Raw genomic sequence first — 21,202 nt, 5'->3', positions numbered from 1 at the left:
CTCCTGGATGTGGGTACCCAGTGCATCAGGACTCCCCCAGTGCCCTCTCACTGTGTCCTAGTAACTGACCAGTCTGCTCCAGTGTCCTCCCAACATGTCCCAGTACCTTACCAGTGCTTCCCAGTCTGTCCCAGTGCCCTCCCAATACCTTACCAGAGCTTCCCAGTGTCCCCAGCTGCCCCGTACCCACCTCAGTTCTCCTGGGCAAGGGTGCCCAGTACATCAGAACCCCTCCCAGTAACTCCCAGTGTGTTCCAGCATCCTCCCAGTGCCCTCCCAGTGCCTTCCCAGTGCTCACCTTGGTCCTCCTGGGCGGCATCATTGTAGTTGACCTGCTTGCGCACCCGCTTGCCCTTGCCCAGGTTGCGCGCCAGGTCCTCCTGCTGCTGCTCGTAGTGATGTCGCAGCAGCTTCTCCCAGTAGTCGGGGTCGACGTTCTCCTCCTGCTTGATGATCTCCCGCTCGATCTCCTCGATCTGCCGGCACACGTACTGTCAGCAGCCACCCAGGGCACCCGCGGGCACCCGCTGAAATCTCATTGGCCTGAGGTTGCCACCACCACGTCTGTCATCGCTGGCTCCAGCGTCCCCAGCTCCATCAGCTCCACCCTGATCATCCCCCATCCCCATCATCCCCACCACCGTTATCTGCATTGTCCCCATCATGCCCCATCTCCATCGCCTCCACCTCCATCATTCCCATCACCTTCGTATCTATATCATCATCCCCATTCTCGTCGTCTTCATCATCCCCATCTCCACCTCTATCATACTCATCCCCATCACCTCCATCTCCATCGCCCCCATCATTCCCAATCCCATCATCCCCATCTCCATTGTTTCCATCATCCCCATCCTTGTCTCCATCCTCCTCTTCCCCATCATCTTGATCTGCCTATCATTTCCACTTCCGTTGTCCTCATCATCCTCATCTCCATCGTTTCCATTGTTCTCATCCCTACTGTCACTGACCACATTGTGCCCATCATTTCCCTCATCCCCACGCTCACGATCTCCATCTCCATCACCTCCATCGTCTCCATCTCCATCACCCCCATCTCCATTGTCCCCATCTCTATCACCCGCTTTCCCCATCACCTCTATCTCCATCGTCTCCAGTGTCCCCATCCCCACTGTCCCCATCATCTCCATTCTCATCATCCCCAACTCCGCCATATCCATCGTCTCCACCTCCATCATCTCCAGTGTCCCCATTGTCCCCAACTCCACCATCTCCATTATCCCCACCATCTCCAGCATCCCCATTGTCCCCATCCTCATCGTCCCCACCTCCATCATCTCCAGCGTCCCCATTTCCATTATCCCCACCGTCCCCCCCTTCACATCCTATCTCATGTCCTCGTGTCCCCGTCCCCCGGGCGCACCTTGTCCTCCTCACGCACGACGTACTGGGCCACCTTGAAGGAGCTGAGGTACTCATTCATGTTCTGCACGTCGGCATCGTCGGTGGCATCCTGGTTGCGGTCCAGCAGCCGGGCGATGGCCTCATTGTCGTAGTGGATGACGCTACTGTCCTCCTCCTTGTTCTCCCCTGCGCCGGCGACACGCTGCTGACACGGCCTGACTTGGTCCATCAGGGCCTGGCACGGCTCAACATGGCCTTGGCATGCTCCAACATGGCCCAACACGGCCTGACATGACCTAGTACGGTCCAGCATGGCCCAACATGGTCCAACACAGCCCAATACAACCCAACATGGCCTGACATAGTCCAACACTGTCCAACGTGGTTCAACATGGCCCAGCGTGGCCCAACGCAGCCTGACATGACCTAGTACAGCCCAGCACGGCTCAACACGGCCCAACATAAGCTGACACAGCCCAACACAGCCTGACACGGCCCAGTATGGTTCAACATGGCCCAATATGACCTCACACGACCCAACATGGTCCAACACGGCCCCACATGGCCTAGCACATCCCAGCATGGCCCAACATGGCCCGACATAACCCAATATAGCCCGACACGGCCCAGTATGGTCCAACGTGGCCCAGTATGGCCTCACATGGCCCAACATGGTCCAACGTGGCCTAGTACAGCCCAGCATGGCCCAACATGGTCCAGCACAGCCCAACACGACTCAACAAGGCCCAGTATGGTCCAACGTGGCCCAATATGACCTCGCATGGCTCAACACGGTCCAACATGACCCCACATGGCCCAACATGGCCTAGTACAGCCCAGCATGGCCCAACATAGTCCAGCACAGCCCAACACGGCTCAACATGGCCCAACATGGCCCACACAGCCCAACGTGGACCACTGTGGCCCTACACACTCTGTTGTGGTGGTCCAACACAGTCCAATGTGGCCTAATATGGTCCAACACACCCAATATGGCCTGACACAGCTCAACATGGTCCAACATAACCCAGCACAACCTGGCATGCCCCAACATGGCTCAGCATGGCCTAGCATGGCCCAGAATGGCCTGACACACATTGACATGGACTGTCACAGCCTGGTACAGTGTGGCATAGCCTCATACACCTGGTCACCACCTCACATGTCCCATCACAGCCCTGTCATAGCCACTCACACCCCATCATGGCATTGCACCTTCCGTCACAGCCTCACGTGTCCCATCATGGCCTCACGTGTTCCATCATGGCCCTACATGCCCCACCGCTGCGAATACTCACTGCAGCCTCATGGGCCCCAACATGGCCCCATCATGTTCTTGCATGTCCCACCATGCCTTTTCGTGACCTGTCATAGCACCATCACGACCCCACGTGTCCCACCATGGCCTCATCATGACTTTGCACATTCCATCATGGGTTTGCATAATATTTCACGGCCTCGCATGTCCTACCATGGCCTCACACATCCTGTCATGACCTCAAACGTCCCACCATAACTTTGTATGACCCATCATGACCTTGCACATCCCACCACAGTTCTGCATGACCCATCACAGCCCCGTTGTGACCTTGTACATCCCATCATGGCTTTGCAAGCCCAGACACAGCCCACCATGGGCTCCCATGTCCTACCACAGCCTCCCACATCCTTCCATGGCCTCCCATAGCCTCCCACATCTCATCATGTCCCACCATAGCCCCCCATGGCCCACTATGGCCTCCCACATCCCCCCCAAAGCCCAGCACACCCTGTCCCACCCATCCCCAACCCCGCTGGGCGCTGACCCTCATTCTCGTCCTTGAAGAGCTCCTCAGTGCCGAATTTGAGGATATCATCAAGCTCCTGCTTGGACATGGAGCCAGCCTTGGAGCCCAGTCCCGGGCGCACGACCAAGTGCGTCAGCATCATCTTGCGCTTGGCCACCTGCGTGATGCGTTCCTCCACCGACGCGCGCGTGACAAACCGGTAGATCATCACCTTGTTGGCCTGGCCGATGCGGTGCGCCCGGCTGAAGGCCTGTGGGGACAGGGACACATTAGCTGGGATGTGTTGGAGAAGGGATGTGAAGATGGGGAACAGGTCAGGGAAGGGAAACGGTGGTGGGACGTTGGTAGGGACATGGTGGTGGGGGACTGGGTGAGGGGAACATCAGAGCAGGGATGTGGCAGTGGGAGACGTGGTGGGGGACACGTCAGAGCAGGGCCAAGGCCATGGGGGACATGTCAGAGCAGGGACATGGTGGTCGCAGAGACGGTGGGGGACCCGTTAGAGCGGGGATGCAGTGGTGGGGTCTGTGGTGGCAGTGGGGGCAGGGACACAGTGGGGGACGCAGGGACAGGGCGGGAGAAATGGAAGGAGGGTTGGGGACAGGGTATCAGGATGGGTGATAGGGCGGGTGACAGGGTGCTGGGTGGGTGATGCCGGGCAAGTGACAGACCTGGATGTCGTTGTGGGGGTTCCAGTCGGAGTCGAAGATGACGACGGTGTCGGCGGTGGCCAGGTTGATGCCGAGGCCCCCGGCCCGCGTCGACAGCAGGAAGCAGAACTGCTGCGCCCCCGGCGCTGCCCCCCCGGCGTCAGCGGGGGGGGCCGGTCCCCCCAAACCCGGGACCTTCCAACCCCCCCTGGCGCTGCCCACCCCAGCATCAGCATGGGGGGACTGGCCTCCCCAAACCCAGGATTGTCAATTCCCAAGAGCTGCCCCCCTAAACCCAGGACCCCCCCAAACCCCTCAGCACCGACCCCTGGCATCAGCAGGGGGGAACGGCCCCCCCGAGCCAGACCCCCCAAACCCCTCTATCTTATCCCCTCCCCTCAGTGCTGCTGCACCCAGGGAAATTGCCCCCCACCCCCCTCCCAAGAACCCCAAGGGGTGTGTGTGTCCCCACTTATCCTTCCTGGGGAGGGGTGCAGGGTCCAGATGCCTGGGTCCCCCCCCTCCAACGCCTGGGTTCCTCCCCAGATGCCTGGGTCCCTCCCAGACAAATGGATGCCCCCTGAACTTCTGGATCCCCTGGATGCCTGGGTCCCTCCCTGGACACCTGGGTGCCCCCTTAATTCCTGGGTGCCCCCTGAACTCCTAGGTGCCCGCCCGGACACTTGGGTCCCTCTGGCCACCCAGGTGTCATCCCCCCAAACACCTGGGTCCCTCCCTGGACGCCTGGGTCCCCCTGACTACCTGGTTGTCCCCAACACCTTGGTCCCACCCTGAGCACGTGGGTCCCCTCCAGACGCCTGGGTACCCCCGGATGCCTGGGTGCCCCCCCCCCCCCGACCACCTGGGTGCCCCCGGACGCCGGGGTCCTACCGTTGAAGCGGTCGATGGCCTCCTGGCGCAGGGCCCCTGTGATGCCCCCGTCGATACGCTCGTACTTGTAGCCCTCGTAGTCTAGGAAATCCTCCAGCAGGTCCAGCATCTTTGTCATCTGTGGGCACTGGTTAGACTGGGAGCACGCAGGGGGGCTGCGGGCACCCAGTACTGGTCAACAGTGGGAGCACCCAGAGGAGCTGGGATGGGCACTGGTCAGACTGGGATTAACCAGGGATGTTGGTACTGGCACTGGTTAGAGTGGGAGCACCCAGAGAGGCTGGGGGCACCCAGGGGTGCTGGGTGTCTCTAGAGAGTCTGGGGGGGGGGCGGTCCTGGTACCCCACACCCAGGAGAAAACAAACACCCGGTAGCTCTGGGGGTGGGTGGGGAGGCTGTAGGTGCCCCAGGGGGGACTGGGGGCGGGTGGCCCTGGGGGTCCTGGCTGCCCCACCTGGCAGATGAGCACCCAGTGACTCAAGGGGCGTGGGTGTGGGGGTCCCTGGGGGGTCCCTGGGGGTCCTGGCCACCCCACCTGGGAGAAGATGAGCACCCGGTGGTTTTGCTCCTTCAGCTTCCGCAGCATCTTCTGCAGCAGGAGCAGCTTCCCCGAGGCCTTGATCAGGGCCCCCCCCTCATAGGCACCACTCGGCAGCTTCGGGGACTCCTGGGGACAGGGACGTCACCTCGCTGGTCCCCGATGTCCCCTGATGTCCCCCAGCCTCCGGCCCACATCACTCTGTCCCTTCTGCATCCCCTCCATGTGCCTCCAGCGCAGGTCCCCCCTGTGTCCCATGTCCCGCTGTCCCCTCCCCATCCCTCCAATCCCTCCATGTCCCCCCAGGTCCCTCCACCCCATGACCCCCAATCCCCTCCATGTCCCTCCAACCGCTCCATGTCCCCACCATGTTCTCCTGTCCCCTCCATGTTCCTCCATCCTATGTCCCTTTGTCGCATGTCCCTCCAATCCGTGTCCCCAGGTCCCACCACGTCCCTCTATCCCCTCCACACCCCTCCACGTCCCCATATACCACTCTGTCCCCACCATCTCCCACCATGCTTCCATGTCCCTCCACCCCACATCCCTCCAACCCCTCCACGTCCCCATGTCCCTCCACGTCCCTCTATCCCTTCCACATCCCTCCAACCCCTCCATGTCCCACCATGTCCCCATGTCCCACGTCCCTCGACCCCACATCCCTCTATCCCCACCACATCCCTATGTCCCATGTCCCTCTGCCCCCTCCACATTCCTCCAACCCTTCCATGTCCCCATGTCCCACCATACCCCATATCCCCCCACTCCACATCCCTCTATCCCCCCCCGTCATCCCTCCGACCCCTCCATGTCCCCTGTCCCCTCCACGTCCCTCCACCCTGTCCCTCTGTCCCCCCGCGGCCCCCACCATGGCGGCGACGGGGAAGAGGTAGGGGTGGTTGCAGCACTTCTTCAGGTCCATCATGATGTTGAGCAGCGACACCTGGTTCCCGCCACCCCGCGAGTTCAACGCCTCGAAGTTGCGCGTCAGGATGTACTTGTAGTACTTCCTACGGGGAGGTCGGTGGGACCCAGGCGTCCAGGTGCCTTCCTTCCCCCCAAATTCCCGGGGGGACCCAGGTGTCCGGGTGCCTGCCTTCCCCTCCACTTCCCGGGGGACCCAGGCGTTCGGGTGACCCAAGCACCCAGGGGACCCCAGCGTACGTCCGCACGGGACTGAGCTCCACCGACATCGACGCCAACGGACCCCAGTGCCCAGGTGCACCCTTTTCCCACGGATCCAGGCGTCCGGGTGCTTCCTGTCCCACCCCATCCCGAGGGACCCAGGCGTCTGACGTACTTCTGCATGGGGCTGAGCTCAACACGGACGATGAGCTCGGTCTTGGCCGGCATGTTCTTGAAGACGTCGGCCTTGAGGCGCCGCAGCATGTGGGGACCCAGCAGGTCGTGGAGCTTCTTGATCTGGTCTTCTTTGGAGATGTCGGCAAACTCCTCCAAGAAACCCTCCAGGTTGCTGGGGAGGGGGGACAATGTGAGATGGAGAGGGGCACAGGGACACGGGGATGGGGACGTAGATGGCCACTACGTTGGGAGATACAGGGAGAGCCAGGACGTGGTGGGGTGAGGTGGCACGGGGATGTGGGGACGGCCATGGCATGGTGCACGGTGGAGGACAGTTGTGACACAGAGTGACACAGGGACGGCCGTGGGATGGGGGATGTGGGGACAGCTGTGACGTGGGGGGGACACAGGGATGGGGGGACGGCTATGACATGGGGAGACGCAGGGACAGCCATGATGTGGGGTGAATGGGCATGGGGGCAGCAGTGACACGGGGGGACGCAGGGATGGTTGTGACATGGAGGGACACAGGAACGGCCGTGGGACGGGACACATGGGGACAGGCGTGACATGGGGGGGACAGAGAGAAAGGCAGGAACAGCAGTGACATGGGGGTGTGGGGACAGTTGTGACATGGGGGGACGTGGGAATGGATGGAAGGGACCCCACGGGAGGGGTGACACAGGGTGGGAGGATGCAGGAGCCGCAGGGACACACCAGTGACAGAGCGATGCGGGTGGATGCAGGGGGGGGACAGGGGACCCCAGGGCAGGGGAGGGGACAGGAGGGGACACCGGGGGACACAAGGGGACATACTTGAAGCGCTCAGGAGTGAGGAAGTTGAGGAGGTGGAAGAGCTCCTCCAGGTTGTTCTGCAGCGGGGTCCCCGTCAGCAGCAGCTTGTGTTCGATCTTGTACCCGTTCAGCACCCGAAAGAACTGGGGAGGGCGTCACCCATGGACCCCAGCGTTCGGGATTGACCCCCCCTGATCCCACCCATGGACCCCAGCATCTGGGAGTGACACCCCACACACAGCCCCAGGGCACCCACAGACCCCAGTGTCTGGGAGCAACCCCTCTGATCCCCCTCCAGGCACCCATGGACCCCAATGTCCAGGAGTGACCCCCAATGCCCCCCCCAAGGCACCCATGGACCCTGGCACCTGGGAGCAACCCCCAGGGCACCCATGGACCCCAGGATCTGGGAACAACCCCACCACCCCCAGGACTTAAGGATCCGGGAGCATCTCCCACCCTCCCAGGGCACCCACAGACCCTGATGTCCAGCAAACGTCACACCCCCACAGCACCCAGAGGACCCAGGTATCTGGGTGCCCCCCCTCCCCAGGGACCCAGGCATCCGGGCACCTTGGACTGGTTGTTCTTGAGGCGGTGGGCCTCATCCACCACCAAGCAAGCCCAGCGGATGGAGCCCAGCGCCGCCTGGTCGATGGTGATCAGCTCGTAGGACGTCAGCAGCACGTGGAACTTCACCTGCGCCTCCCGCTGCCGCGGCCGTCAGCACCCATGGATGTGTCCCCCACCCCGCCGGAGGACCCCCGTGGCTGGGGCACCCCGACCGACCCCCTGCACCATCACCACCCCGATCCCCCAGGACCCCGGTGGCCGGGGCACCCCAAGCCCCTGCACCTCCACCACCTTGACCCCCTGGGACCCCAGTATGAGGCCACCATGTCACCCCAACCCCCCAGGACCCCTGTGTCTGGGATACCCCAACCCCACAGCACCCTGGCCCCCCAGGACTCCCATGTCAGGCCACCCCAGCACCCTGGCTCCCCAATATCTAGGTCACCCCAAACACCCCCCAGGGACCCAGGCATCCAGGCCACCCCCTGGTACCCCTACCCCCCCGGGACCCCTGTGTCTACATCACCCCCAGCACCCCACCATCCTAGGGACCCAGGTGTCTGGGTGCAGCCCCCCCCCCCCGCTGCTGAGGGGACCCCAGCACCCAGCTCACCTTCATCTTGAAGGCCTTCTTGCCCCCCTTCATGGCGTTGTCATCGAAGGAGAACTCGTTCTCGCGGATGATGGCCCGGCTGTCCTTGTCCCCGGTGTAGGTGACGACGTAGAAGGCGGGGGCCCACATCTGGAACTCCCGCTCCCAGTTGATGATGGTGGAGAGCGGGGCGCTGACGAGGAACGGGCCCTTGGTGTGGCCCTGGGGGACAGCGCGTCACACGGGGACACGGGGACGGGGCCCTTGGGGGACGTGGGGACAGTGTGACACAGGGGGATGGTGGGGGCGTGGGACAGGGTCCTTGGGGGACATGGGGACGGTGTGGCACATGGGGACAGCGTGGAAGGGGGCCTTGGAGGACATGGGGACAGTGTGGGGTGGCTGTAGGGGTATGAAAATGTCTCCGGTGGCAGTAAGACCCCAGGGATGCCCGTGGGGACACGGGCAGGGACACAGTGACACCCCAGGTTGGCTGATGCCAGCAGCGGGCGATGCCAGAGGCCACGTGGGTGACACTGAGGCCAGGCAGGTAACACCAGGATCAGGCAGGTGACACCAGGGGCCAGGCGGGTGACACCAAGGGCCAAAGGGGAGACCAGGGCCAGGCAGGTGACACCAGCGGCCAGGTGGGTGACACCATGAAGCAGGTAGGTGACACCAGGAGCCAAGTGGGTGACACCAGGGACCAAGTGGGCGACAGCAAGGCTAGGTGGGTGACACTGGGGGCCAAGTGCAAAACACCAAGGCCAAGCGAGTGACACCAGGGACCAAGAGGGAGACACCAGGGCCAAGTAGGAAACTCCAAGGCCAGGTGGGTCACACCAGGACCAAGCGGGTGACGCCAGGGACCAGGCAGGTGACATGAAGGCCAGGTGGCTGACACCAGGGCCAAACGAGTGACACCAGGGACCAGGCAGGTGACAGCGGGGGCCAAGAGGGAGACACCAAGGCCAAGTAGAAAACACCAAGGCCAGGTGGGTCACACCAGGGCCAAGCACGTGACACCAGGGACCAGGCAGGTGGCATTGGGGGCAAGGTGGGCGACACGGGGGCCAAAGGGGAGACACCAGGGCCAAGTAGGAAACACCAAGGCCAGGTGGGTGACACCAGGGCCAAACGAGTGACACCAGGGACCAGGCGAGAGCGACCTCACCTCCTTGTAGAGGGAGTAGAGGAATACGATGGTCTGGATGGTCTTGCCCAGCCCCATCTCGTCGGCCAGGATGGTGTCGGTGCTCTGGGCCCAGGAGAAGCGCAGCCAGTTCAGCCCCTCCAGCTGGTAGAGGTGCAGGGTGCCGCCCGTCGCCGTGATGAACCGCGGCTGCGTCTCGTACTTCACCGTCGGCTGCCGGGGAGAGGGTGTCAGCGGGTGGCGGACCCAGGTATCTGGGTGTTCAACCCCCCCCCTCCACGCACCCCAGGGGGTCACTGATGCGGTGAAGGTCCCAGGGAACCCAGGGTGGTCAACCCCCCACCAGGGCACCCAGGCGCCCCAGGGGGTCACCGATGCCCCCAGGCATCTGGGGGACCCAGGGATGACGGAGGGGACCCCGGCATCCAGGGTGGGGGGGACCCAGGCGTCCAGAGAACTCAAGGGTCCGATGGGAGGGGTCCATAGGGGGGACCCAAGGGTGCGGTGGGGGGACACCCAGGTGTCCAGGCACTCACGTCGTTGGTGGGGGAGTCGGGGGGTCCCTCCCCCGGCGTCTCCTTCTTCTTCTTTTTGTAGCGCCGGGGCTGGGCCGGGTCCTCCCCCATGAACACCTCCCTGGGGACATGGCGGGGGACAGAAGGACATGGCGGGGACAGGAAACAAGGGGGCCACAGGGATATGGGGGGACATGGGGACACGGTGGGTGACAGGAGGAACAGGGACACCAGGGAGGACAGGGAGACGGGGGGTACACAGCGACAAGGAGGGACACCAGGAGGGATGGGGACATGGCAGGGGACACAGGGGGGGCACAGGGACATGGAAGGGACAGGGGACACATGCAGACATGAGGACACAGGGACAACACAGGAACACAGGGCAGCATGAGGACATTGGGGGACTCATGGGGACACAGGGGCACATGGCCAGTAGGCATGTCCCCATGTCCTCCTTGTGTCCCCGTGTCCCCCCCATCCCCATGTCCCCAGCCTCACCAGTGCTTCCTGTAGGCATGTCCCCATGTCCCCCCATGTTCCCACATCCTCTTGTCCCCATGATCCTCACTGGTGGTTCCAGCAGGCACGTCCCCATGTCCCCATGTGTCCCCAGTCGCACCAGTGCTTCCAGCACGCATGTCCCCATGCTCCCTCGATGTCCCCCCATGTCCCTGTATCCCTCACCAGTGCTTCCAGTAAGCATGTCCCCACGACCCTCACCAATGCTTCAGTAGGCATGTCCCCATGTCCCCGTGCTCCCCCCGTGTCCCCACATCCCTCACTGGTGCTTCCAGTAGGCATATTCCCGTGTCCCCACACTGTCTCCCTGTCCCTTGCCGTGTCCCCATGTCCCTTACCGGTGCTTCCAGTAGGCCAGCTTGTGGAGGTCATAGTCGGGGATGGGCATCTCATCCTCCTCCCAGGTGGCCTGGTCGTAGGGCAGGTCCCGCCACTTCACCAGGTAGTGGTACTGCCCCTTCCGGTCCACGCTGCGTGGCACGCCGTCACGCCCCGCACCGGGCACCCGGGAGACACCCGGCACCGCGGGGAGCAACAGGCACCGTGGGGGCACTGGGTGTCATGGGGACAACAGGCACCCAGGGGACACCAGGCATCATGGAGCCAAGGGGCACCACGGAGGCAACGGGCACCCAGGGGACACCGGGTGTCATGGGGACAACAAGCACCCGGGGGAAAATACACATCATGGGGGTAATGGGCATTGTGGGGACAACAGACACCTGTGCAACACTGGGTGCCATGGGGGGAACAGGCACCACGGGGACACTGGGCACCGCAGGGGCAATGGGCACCCAGGGGACAACAGGCACCCGGGGGACAAGGGGCACCATGGGGGCACTGGGTGTCGTGGGGCCAACAGGCACCCAGGGGACACCAGGCATCATGGGGCCAACGGGCACCCAGGGGACACTGGGCACTGCAGGGACAACGGGCACCTGGAGGACACCCAGCACCGCGGGGGGCAACAGGCACCATGGGGACACTGGGTGTCATGGGGACAACAGGCAGCCAGGGGACAATAGGCGTCATGGGGGTAACGGGCATCGTGGGGACAACAAGCACCTGTGGGACAACGGGCACCCAGGGGACATCAGGCATCATGGGGACAATGTACACCCAGGGGGGACACCAGCCACCCAGGGACAGTGGGCGCCCGGGGACACCAGGCACCTGTGGGGACAATGGGCACCCACAGGTGACAGCAGGCACCCACGGGGACATCGAACACCCCCAGGGACACAGAGCACCCACGGGTGACAGCAGGGACCCATGGGGACACCGGGCACCCATGGGGACACAGGGACAGCCAGGACAATGCAGGGCCAGGCGGGGGTTGCCACGTGCCACCAGGGTGTGGGTGACAGCGGGGCACGTGGAAGGGTCACCCGAGTGACCAAGGGTCACCTGCTGTCACCGGCATCACCGGCTGCCAGCAGGGAGACACTGGGGACACCCCAGCGCAGGGGTCACCTGGGGACGTGGGGTCACTTGGGGACAGGGACACACAGAGAGGACACGGGGTCACACGGGGACATGGGGTCACCTGGGGACAAGGACACATGGAGGGGACGTGGGGTCACATGGGGACGGGGACACACGGACAGGACACAGGGTCACCTGGGGACACAGAGGGGACGTGGGGTCACTCGGACGGGGACACACGGACAGGACACGGGGTCACCTGGGGACAGGGACATATGGACAGGACACGGGGTCACCTGGGGACAAGGACACACAGAGGGCATGGGGTCACTCGGGGACAGGGACACACAGGACACGGGGTCACCTGGGGACAGGGACACATGGAGAGCACGGGGTCACCTGGGGACAGCGCCCAACTGCTCCCAATAGGGGAGGGGGGGCACCCATGGGTGCTGGGGGTGTCCTTAGAAGACCCAAGGGTGCCCGGAGTGTCCCCACAGGTGCCAGCAGTGTCCCCAAACCCCACCCAGGCGCTCCCCTACCCCATACTGATGCCACCCATCCCCTCCCAATTTGGGGGGGAGGGCAAGGGGCCTGGGGGATCCCATGGGCCCCATGTAGCACCCATGGGTGCTACCCTACCTGTGGTTGATGATGCGATGCACCGTCATCCACTCGGGTTTGATGCCGTAGCGGTAGAAACGTTCCTCCATCCCCCCGAAAAGGGGGTCCCCCCCAGCCCCCCGTTTTTCGCTCTTGGGGTCATCGTCCCCCGAGCCGTAGTCGAGGGGGGGCGGCTCATCCATGTCGTTCTTGCGCTGGTAGTTGCGGTACATCACCAGGTGGAAGATCTCCAGCTGTCGGAGGGGAACAGGGGGGGACACCCACCAATTAATTTGGGGGGGTGGCAACCCCCTCCTGCTCCCACCAGGGTTCCTGGAATGGGGGGGATGAGGAATTGGGGTGCTGCTCCTCTCCCCCTGCCCTAGGGACAGGGGTGTCTTGGGGACCCGGGGGGAGCACTGCACATCACAGCGTCCCTGAAGTGGGGATGGCGGGGGGTCCCCAAGATTGGGGATCCTCCCCCCCCCAAGGCTGGAGATATCGGGGTGTCCCAAATATTGGGGACGCCGCCAGCTGGGGATATCAGCATGTCCCCAAGCCCAAAGACCCTCCCAGGCCTCCCCCCCAGATGGGTATTTTGGGGTGTCACCAGCCCCAGGCCCCCCAGTTGGGGATACTGGGGTGTCCCCAGTGCTGGGGAACCCCCCCCATCCCCCTGCTAGGTATATCAGGGTGTCACCAGCCCCAGGCCCCCCCAGATGGGTATTTTGGGGTGTCACTAGCTCCAGACCCCCTCAGCTGGGGATACTGGGGTGTCCCCAGTCCTGGGGAACCCTCCAGGTCCCCTCAGTTGGGGATACTAGGGTGCTTCCAAGACTGGGGACCCCAGTATCAGGACCCCCAGGCTGAATATATCAAGGCACTCCAATATCGTGCCCCCCCTCCCCGAGAGGGTATGTAGGGGTCCCCCAGTATGGCCATCCCCCCCCGCAAGCTGGGTATATCAGGGCACCCCAGTATGGGCCCCCTAAGGCGGGTGTTATCAGGGTGTCCCCAATCTCAAGTCCCCCATACACTGGAGCCCCCCCTCACATATCAGGTCCCCCCAACCTGGGTATATCAAGCCACCCCGATATCAGGGGGTAGATGGGGTGCCCCCGCCTCAAGGTTTGGCGGGGGGAGGTACACGTGGGGCCCCCCCGTACCTGCAGCTCCTTGATCCAGGAGCAGTGCCAGTAGGAGAGCCCGACCCACTTGACGAAGAACTCGCGCTCGGAACGACCCTGCAACGCTTGGGGGGGCCCCTCGGGGGGGGCCCCGGGGGGGGCAGCCACAGGGGGGGGCGGCTCCCCCCACCGCCAGTACAGGATCTTCTGTACTCGCCCCTTCAGCACCGGGCACTGCGGGGATAAAGGGGGGGACAGCGGGGTTGGGGACAGGGGGGACACGGGGATGGCCGTGTGGTCATGTGATGTGTTGTGTGTCGCCCCCCCCAAAAAACATCCAGAGCACCCCGGGGAGGGTGGGGGGCAGGTCCCCAGTCCAAGGGGTGGCTGTCCCCATTCTGTCCCCAAGGGGAGGCTGCAGCGTCCCTGTGCTGGTCCCATTGCTGTGGTTGTTCTCGTCCCTGTCCCTGTCAGGTCCTATCGCTGTCCCCAACCCTTAATCACCGCTGTCCCCACTCCTGTCCCCATCAGGTCCTGTTGCTGTCCCCAGCATTGAACCATCTCTGTTCCCATCTCCATCCTGTCCCTGTCCCCTTCCCTGTCCCCCACCTTGAACCACCTCTGTCCCCATCCTTATCCTGTCCCTGTCCCCAAACTTAAGACAACCCTGTCCCCATCCTCATGCTGTCCCCACACCCATCCCTGTCCTGTCCCCACCAGGTCCTCGTCCCATCCCCGTCCCCACCAGGTCCCTCTCCCATCCCTGTCCCCATCCCTGCCCCATCCCCACCAGGTCATCCCCCCACCTCCTCCCTCCCCACCCCACCCCTGTCCCCACTCTCCCCCGTGTCCCCGTACCGTGCAGCGGGGACAGAGCCACTCGCCGTTGGGGACCTCGGGCAGGGGGGGGTTGAGGCAGTGGATGTGGTAGGAGGAGACGCAGGCGTCGCAGCAGAGCAGCTCCCCGCCGTCCTTGCACACCCGGCAGTACTCCATGTGGTCGTCCTCCTCCTCCTTCTCCCCTTCCTCCTCCTCCTCTTCCTCCTCTTCCTCCTCCTCCTTCGCTTCCCACTGCACCCCCTCCTTCTCCTGAGTAACACCAGGCGTCAGGCACCCCAAACCTCCTGGGGATGGTCCCAAAACAGCACCCAGGGACACCCAAACCTCCTGGGGACACCTTGAGGGACACCCAACCTCCTGGGGATGTCCCCCAGGACATCCAAACCTCCTGGGGACATCTCCCAGGGACACCCAAACCTCCTGGGGACGTTCCCCCAGGGAACATCGAAACCTCCTGAGGACATGCCCAGGGACATGAAAATCCCCTGGAGACACACCCAAAACCACCCTAGGGACACCCAGGGACACCCTGAGGGACCCCCAAAGCCCTCTACCAGGGACCTCCACTACAGACACCTAAATTCCCCCAGGGACACCCGCCCCCCCCCGGGACCCTCCAAACCCCTTTAGGATCCCTCCAGGGACCTCCCAAACTCCCTGAGGATCCCCTTAGGGACCCCCAAACCCTCGCAGGGACCCCAAACTGCCCCCAGGATCCCCTTAGGGACCTCCAAACTGCCCCAAGGACCCCTAAAGCACCCCAGGGACCCCTAAAATGCTGCCAGGGACAGCTAAATCCTTCCCAGGGACCCCCAAACTGCCCCCAGGATCCCCTTAGGGATCCCCAAACTGCCCCCAGGACCCCCCTAGTGACCCCCAAACTGCCCCAAGGACCCCTAAAGCCCCACAGGGGCCTCCAAAATGCTCCCAGGGACCGCTAAATCCTTCCCAGGGACCCCCAACCCCCTCCAGAATCTCCCCTAGGGACCCCCCCAAGCCCCCACCCCGTCCCCCCGACCCGCAGCTCACGCAGTGGGGGCAGCTCCAGCGTCCCTCGGGCGCGCGGTCAAGCTCGGGGTCGAGGCAGACGAGGTGGTAGGCGCGGGGGCAGGTGTCGCAGAGGATGATCTCCCCGCCCTGCTGGCACACCTCGCAGTAGTCCTGGTGGTCCGTCTCGTAGCCGTCCCCCTCCTCCTCCGGCCCCGGCCCTGCGGGGATGCCACGCACCGCCCGCTGCCACCCGGATTGATGGGGGGGACGACAGGGGAGCGCCGGGGACAGGGGGATGGGGACGTGGGGGCACTGGGGATGGGGGCTGAGGGACACTGGGGGCACCCAGAGATGGGGGTGCAGGGGCACTGGGGATGGGGGACACTGGGGATGGTGACATGGGGGTGCTGGGGATAGGGGCACTGGATAGGGACACGGGGAATGGGGGTGCTGGGGGACAGAGGCATGGCGGTACCAGGGGACAGGGACACTGGGACACCCAGGGACAGGGGCACTGAGGATGGGGACGTGGGGACACTGGGAACAGGGGTGCTGGGGGACAGGGACATGAGGGCACTGGGAACAGGGGCATAGGGGGATGGGGACACGGGGGATGGGGACATGGTGGCACTGGGGATAGGGGTGCTGGGGACACTACGGATGGGACACCGGGGGACAGGGGCACTGGGACACCAGGGGCACTGGGTGGATGGGAGCACTGGGACACAGGGACGTGGTGGCACCAGGCACGTGGGCACTGGGGACACCAGCACACCAGGGGACAGGGACATGGGGACACTGGGATATCTGGAGATAGGGACAGTGGGGACACCAAATGCCCAGGAGAGACGGTGGGGACAGAGAGAGGGACATGGGGACACCGCTACACCCCTTGGAAAAAGCCAGGGGCTGGGGACCCCCCGGACGCCACCACCAACACGGGGAAGGGACCGAGGACCCCGCTCAGGGGGACATCACAGGCTTGGGGACCCCGGGTGACAACATGGGGACAGCGGGGAGTGGGGTGTCTCACCGTGCGCGGGCGCCGCGCCCGTCCCCACGGGGCCGCGCTCCCGGCTGAGGCCGGCGCAGGGGGCTGCAAGGAAAGAGGTTGGGGGGGACGGGACGGGACGGGGGTGTCACCCGGCGTCCCCGCCGTGGGGCCTGGGGTGGGGGTGGTGGTGGCACCCGGGGACCGGTGACACTTGGGGACACTCACCCTTCTTCTTCTTGCGGCCGGGACGTCCTCGCTTGAGCTTCTTGAGGCGGGTGGTGGGGTCGGGGCGGGTGGTCGCACCCAGCACCCCGGGGCTCTCGGCATCCGACTCCTCCTCTGCCTCCCCCGCGTCCTCGCTCTGCCCAGGGACAGCAAGTGACACTGGGGACAGCAGGTGGCATCGGGGGACAAGGGGATATGGGGGACAAGGGGATGGGGAGACCAGGGGGTGAGGGGCACAGGGAGCCATGGGGCCGTAGGAATGGGTGCCACTGCTTGGTGACACTGGGGGACAGGAGGGGACCCAGGTGTCCAGGCACAAGCCCCCCCACCCCATAGGGGACCCAGGCTTCCGGGCCCTACCGAGCTGCTCTTCTTGCGCTTGCCACCCAGGACACCCAGTTTGATTTTCAGCGGCGCCATCTTTCTCCCCTTCATCTTCCTCTTCAGCTCTGGCACCCGCGGGCTCTTGCTGCGTTTCTTGTGGCCGGGACCTGTGGGGGGACCCGGGTGTTTGGGGTGTGGGTGGACACCCAGGCATCCGGGCACCCCCTTCCCTAGCCCCATGAGGACCCTAGGGACACCTCAAATTCCCCCAGCATCTTCCTAGGGACCCCCAAACCCCCTACGGAATGCCCCAAGCCATCCCAGTGACCCCCAAACTGGCCCCTAGATCCCCCTACAGACCCCCCGCCCCAAAAAGGATCCCTAAAGCCTCCCCAGGGACCCTCAAAGCCCCCCAGGATCACCCTAGGGACCCCCCAAACTCCCCCAGGGACCCTCGACCTATGAGGGCCCAGGGATCTGAGTACCCCTTCCCCAAGCCAGGCAAGGACCCAGGCATTCGGTGGGGGGACACCCAGCTGTTCGGGAAGGGACCCAGGCACCCCGCTCCCCAAACCCCATGAGGACCCAGGTGTTTGGGGGGGGGACACCCACCTTTGCCTTCCTTGGTCTTGGCCTTGCGCAGGGGGGGTGGGGGGGCCTCGGGGGCCACGGCAGCCACGGCTGCGGACACTTGCTCAGCCACGGCGGCGGCAGCGGCGGCGGCGGCGGCAGCCACGGCAGCGGCGGAGCCTTTGAAGGGGTTGTTGGCGCTGAATTCCCGCCACTTGGCCCCCAGGATGGTCATCATCTTCGACATGGGGATTTTGGGGTTCTTCTTGGCGATCAGGGGCCTGATGTGGAGGGAGGGAGGGAGGGAGGGAGGTGGGCTGGGAACCCGGGCATCCAGGGCACCCAGGTGACCAGGGGGAACTGGGGAACCCAGGCGTCTTAGGGGGCACCCAGGGTCCACTGATGCTCCCCACAGATCTCTTTCACCCCAAAGTGTCCTAATGGCCCCCCGAGATGCCCCCCAAGATGTCCTCATAGTCCCCCAGGACCCCAAGGTACCCCTGTGCCCCCCCAGCCCTCTGATGTGTCCCCCCAACACCCTGAGGGCACCCCCAAGCACTCCAAGCTGCCCTAAAATCATCCCCACAAGCACCCTGAAGTGTCCCCCAGCACCCAGAGGGACCCTCCAGGACCCCAAGGTGCCCTCCAGGACCCCGGGGTGTCCCTGTAGTCCCCCAAGACCCTGAGGAGCCCCTGGCACCCAGAGGGACACCCCCCCAGGATGCTGGCATGGCCCACAGCACCCCAGGGTGCCCCACCATCCCCCTGAAGTGTCCCCCGGCACCTTGAGAAGACCTAAAAGAACCCCCACCAGCACCCTGAAGTGTCCCCCAGCACCCAGAGGGACCCTCCAGGACCCCGAGGTGCGCCACTCCATCCCCTCAACATGTCCCCCAGCATCCTGAGATGCCCTAAAAAGTGTCCCCAGGACCCAGAGGGACCCTCCAGGACCCCGAGGTGCCCCACAGCCCCCCAAGGGTGCCCCCCCAGCCTCACCTCATGAACTGGCTGAAGGCCTTGTAGTTGGTGAGGGTATGATAGTCCTCCTCAGTGAAGACATGGTCCACGTCCTCCAGACCCCAGGCCCCCAGCAACTGTGCCGAGGACTTCTGCTCCACCGCCTGCACCGGGGAGGGGGGGACACAGGGAGACATGGCCAGGCAGTGGGGGGGGACACAACAGAGACCAACACCAGGACATGGAGAGGGGGACAAGAAACACACAGGAACAGGGACAGAGAGAAGGAGGAGACATGTCACCTGTCAGGTCCCCCTGCAGGCCCCAAGACAGGACGCCCACGAGGACCCACACGGGCAACAGGACCCCCCACAGGCACCCACACAGGTGTCGGGACCCTCAAGGGCACCCATATGGGTGACAGGGCCCCCATGGACACCCACATGGCAATGGGACCCCCACAGGTCGATCCCCACACAGTGACAGGACCCCCACGAGGACCCCCATGGGTGTTGCGACCCCCATGGGCACCAACACAGGTGACAGGACCCCCCATGGATCCCCACATGGAAGACAGGACCCCCATGGGCCCCGACACAGGGATGGGACCCTCACGGGCACCCACATGGCAACAGGACCCCCATAGGCACCCACATAGGCACCCACATAGGGCAGCACTGTGCGCCCAGGTGCTCACCCCCAACCCACTGAGCACCCCCCAATCACTGGGTGCCTCCTGGTCATACCTTCACCTTCTGCCCCCCCTCCTCATCGGCCTTTTTCCGTCTTTTTGTTTTCTTCTCCTTCTTCTCGCGGTGCTTCCGCCGCCGTTTCCTGGCCGCCCCCCCAGAGTCGCTGCCGCCGCTCTCCGACTTCTCCCGGTACTCTTCCCGCTGGTATTCCTCCCGCTCCGACTCCAGCTCATCTTCGCTCACCTGAAACCACCAGCCAGTGTTCGTCCTTGGTGCCCATCACCCCTTGTGGGGCCCATCAGCTGTCCCGAGACCCCCGTCAGCTGCCCCAGGACCCCGTCTCTTGGCCCCAAACCCATCAGCCACCCCAAGACCCCATCACCTAACCCTGTCACCCATCCCCAGACCCCATCAACCGACACCAGACACCGTCACCCATCCCCAGACGCCATCAGCCATCCCCAGGGCCCATCACCCCCCTCCAGGGCCTGTCAGCCACCCTGAGACCTCCATCAGCTGCCCCAAGACCCCGACGGTTGCCCCCAACCCCATCAGCTGCCACGAGACCCCATCAGCTGCCCCCAGACCCTGTCAGTGATGCTGAGAGTCTGCCATGCATCCCCAGGCCCCGTCACCCATTCCCAGACCCTGTCAGGTGCCTTGAGACCCCATCAGCCACCCCGAGACCCCAACCATCATCCCCAAACCTTGTCCATCGAGCCCAGACCCTGTCAGCCACCCTGAGACCTCCATCAGCTGCCGCGAGACCCCACCAGTTGCCCCCAAGAGTCCGTCACCCACCCCCAGACACTGTCACCCACCCCCAGACCTCCATCCATTGTCCCCAGACCCCGTCCTCCATCCCCACATCCCATCCATCAACCCGAGATCCTGTTAGCCAACCCAAAAGCCCCATAAACTACCTTGAGACCCCATCAGGCACCCTGAGAGTCTGTCAGCCATCCCCAGACCCCATCTACCATTCCCAGACCCCATCAGCTGTCCCCAGCCACCATCAGCCATCCCTGAGAGTCTGTCACCTGTCCCCAGGCCCTGTCCATCATTCCCAAACCCTGTCACCTGTCTCCAGACCCTGTCAGCCGCCCTGAGAGCCTGTCACCCATCCCCAGACCCCATCCATCATACCCAGACCCCATAAGCCAACCTAAGACTCTTGTCACCCGTCCCCAGACCCCATCACCCATCCCAGACCCCATCAGCCGCGCCAGGAGGACCCAGGCATTCAGGCAGGGTGTCCCAGGGGAACTCACCAGTTTTTTCCGTTTCCGTGGTTTTCCAGGTTTATTTTCCTTCTGCTTCCGGGGACCCCGTTTCTTCTTCTTCACCCCCAGGGCCCCCTCGAGGCCCCGCAGCAGCTCGTCATCACCGTCTGCAGGGACACGGCAGCCTGAGCCACGGGGACACACGCTGGCGGCGGACGGGGACGGGTGGCTGTGCGAGGTCCCCTCCGCGGCCGCTCGGACGGTGACATGCAGGAAGATAGGTGATGGGGACAGTCAGCTGCGCCAAGGTCCCCTCTGTGGCCACCAGGACAGTGACACACAGTAAGACAGGTGACAGGGACGTGTGGCCAAAATGAGGCCTCCTCCGTGGCCACCAACCCACTGACACACACAGAGGCGGGTGATGGGGACAGGCGGCCATGCTAAGGTCCCCTCTGTGGCCACCATGGTTGTGACATGCAGCAAGACAAGTAACAGGGACAAGCACCCACGCTGAAGTCCCCTCCACAGCCACCGGGACTGTGACAC

General features: G+C 64.1%; 1 protein-coding gene across 5 annotated transcripts in view; it reads right to left on the bottom strand.

Annotated features, from left to right (window-relative positions):
- CHD3 (chromodomain helicase DNA binding protein 3) overlaps positions 1-21,202 on the bottom strand; it is a 44,809-nt gene that overhangs the window by 14,040 nt on the left and 9,567 nt on the right. For 4 of the 5 annotated variants that reach the window (XR_012652428.1, XM_075042293.1, XM_075042296.1 and 1 more), the window contains exons 3-27: positions 20,702-20,820; positions 19,485-19,673; positions 18,778-18,902; positions 17,824-18,062; positions 17,248-17,378; positions 16,888-17,023; positions 16,702-16,764; positions 15,708-15,886; positions 14,697-14,927; positions 13,878-14,072; positions 12,751-12,965; positions 11,022-11,153; positions 10,183-10,282; positions 9,668-9,859; positions 8,515-8,715; positions 7,902-8,039; positions 7,350-7,471; positions 6,532-6,705; positions 6,100-6,241; positions 5,229-5,360; positions 4,694-4,811; positions 3,824-3,948; positions 3,171-3,402; positions 1,385-1,551; positions 299-476 (exon numbers count right to left, since the gene is read on the bottom strand). Coding sequence is in view for 4 of the 5 variants with exons in the window: in XM_075042293.1 (XP_074898394.1) it covers positions 299-476; positions 1,385-1,551; positions 3,171-3,402; positions 3,824-3,948; positions 4,694-4,811; positions 5,229-5,360; positions 6,100-6,241; positions 6,532-6,705; positions 7,350-7,471; positions 7,902-8,039; positions 8,515-8,715; positions 9,668-9,859; positions 10,183-10,282; positions 11,022-11,153; positions 12,751-12,965; positions 13,878-14,072; positions 14,697-14,927; positions 15,708-15,886; positions 16,702-16,764; positions 16,888-17,023; positions 17,248-17,378; positions 17,824-18,062; positions 18,778-18,902; positions 19,485-19,673; positions 20,702-20,820 (3,975 nt within the window). In the remaining variant the exon portion in view is untranslated. The remainder of the gene's footprint in view (positions 1-298; positions 477-1,384; positions 1,552-3,170; positions 3,403-3,823; positions 3,949-4,693; positions 4,812-5,228; positions 5,361-6,099; positions 6,242-6,531; positions 6,706-7,349; positions 7,472-7,901; positions 8,040-8,514; positions 8,716-9,667; positions 9,860-10,182; positions 10,283-11,021; positions 11,154-12,750; positions 12,966-13,877; positions 14,073-14,696; positions 14,928-15,707; positions 15,887-16,701; positions 16,765-16,887; positions 17,024-17,247; positions 17,379-17,823; positions 18,063-18,777; positions 18,903-19,484; positions 19,674-20,701; positions 20,821-21,202) is intronic. The other variant, XM_075042294.1, reaches the window with a different exon arrangement.

Source organism: Buteo buteo, chromosome 12, assembly GCF_964188355.1.
Source record: "Buteo buteo chromosome 12, bButBut1.hap1.1, whole genome shotgun sequence".
Lineage (NCBI taxonomy): Eukaryota > Metazoa > Chordata > Aves > Accipitriformes > Accipitridae > Buteo > Buteo buteo.
The sequence above is the reverse complement of the archived record's forward strand: the minus strand, read 5'-3'. Positions and strand labels throughout refer to the sequence as shown.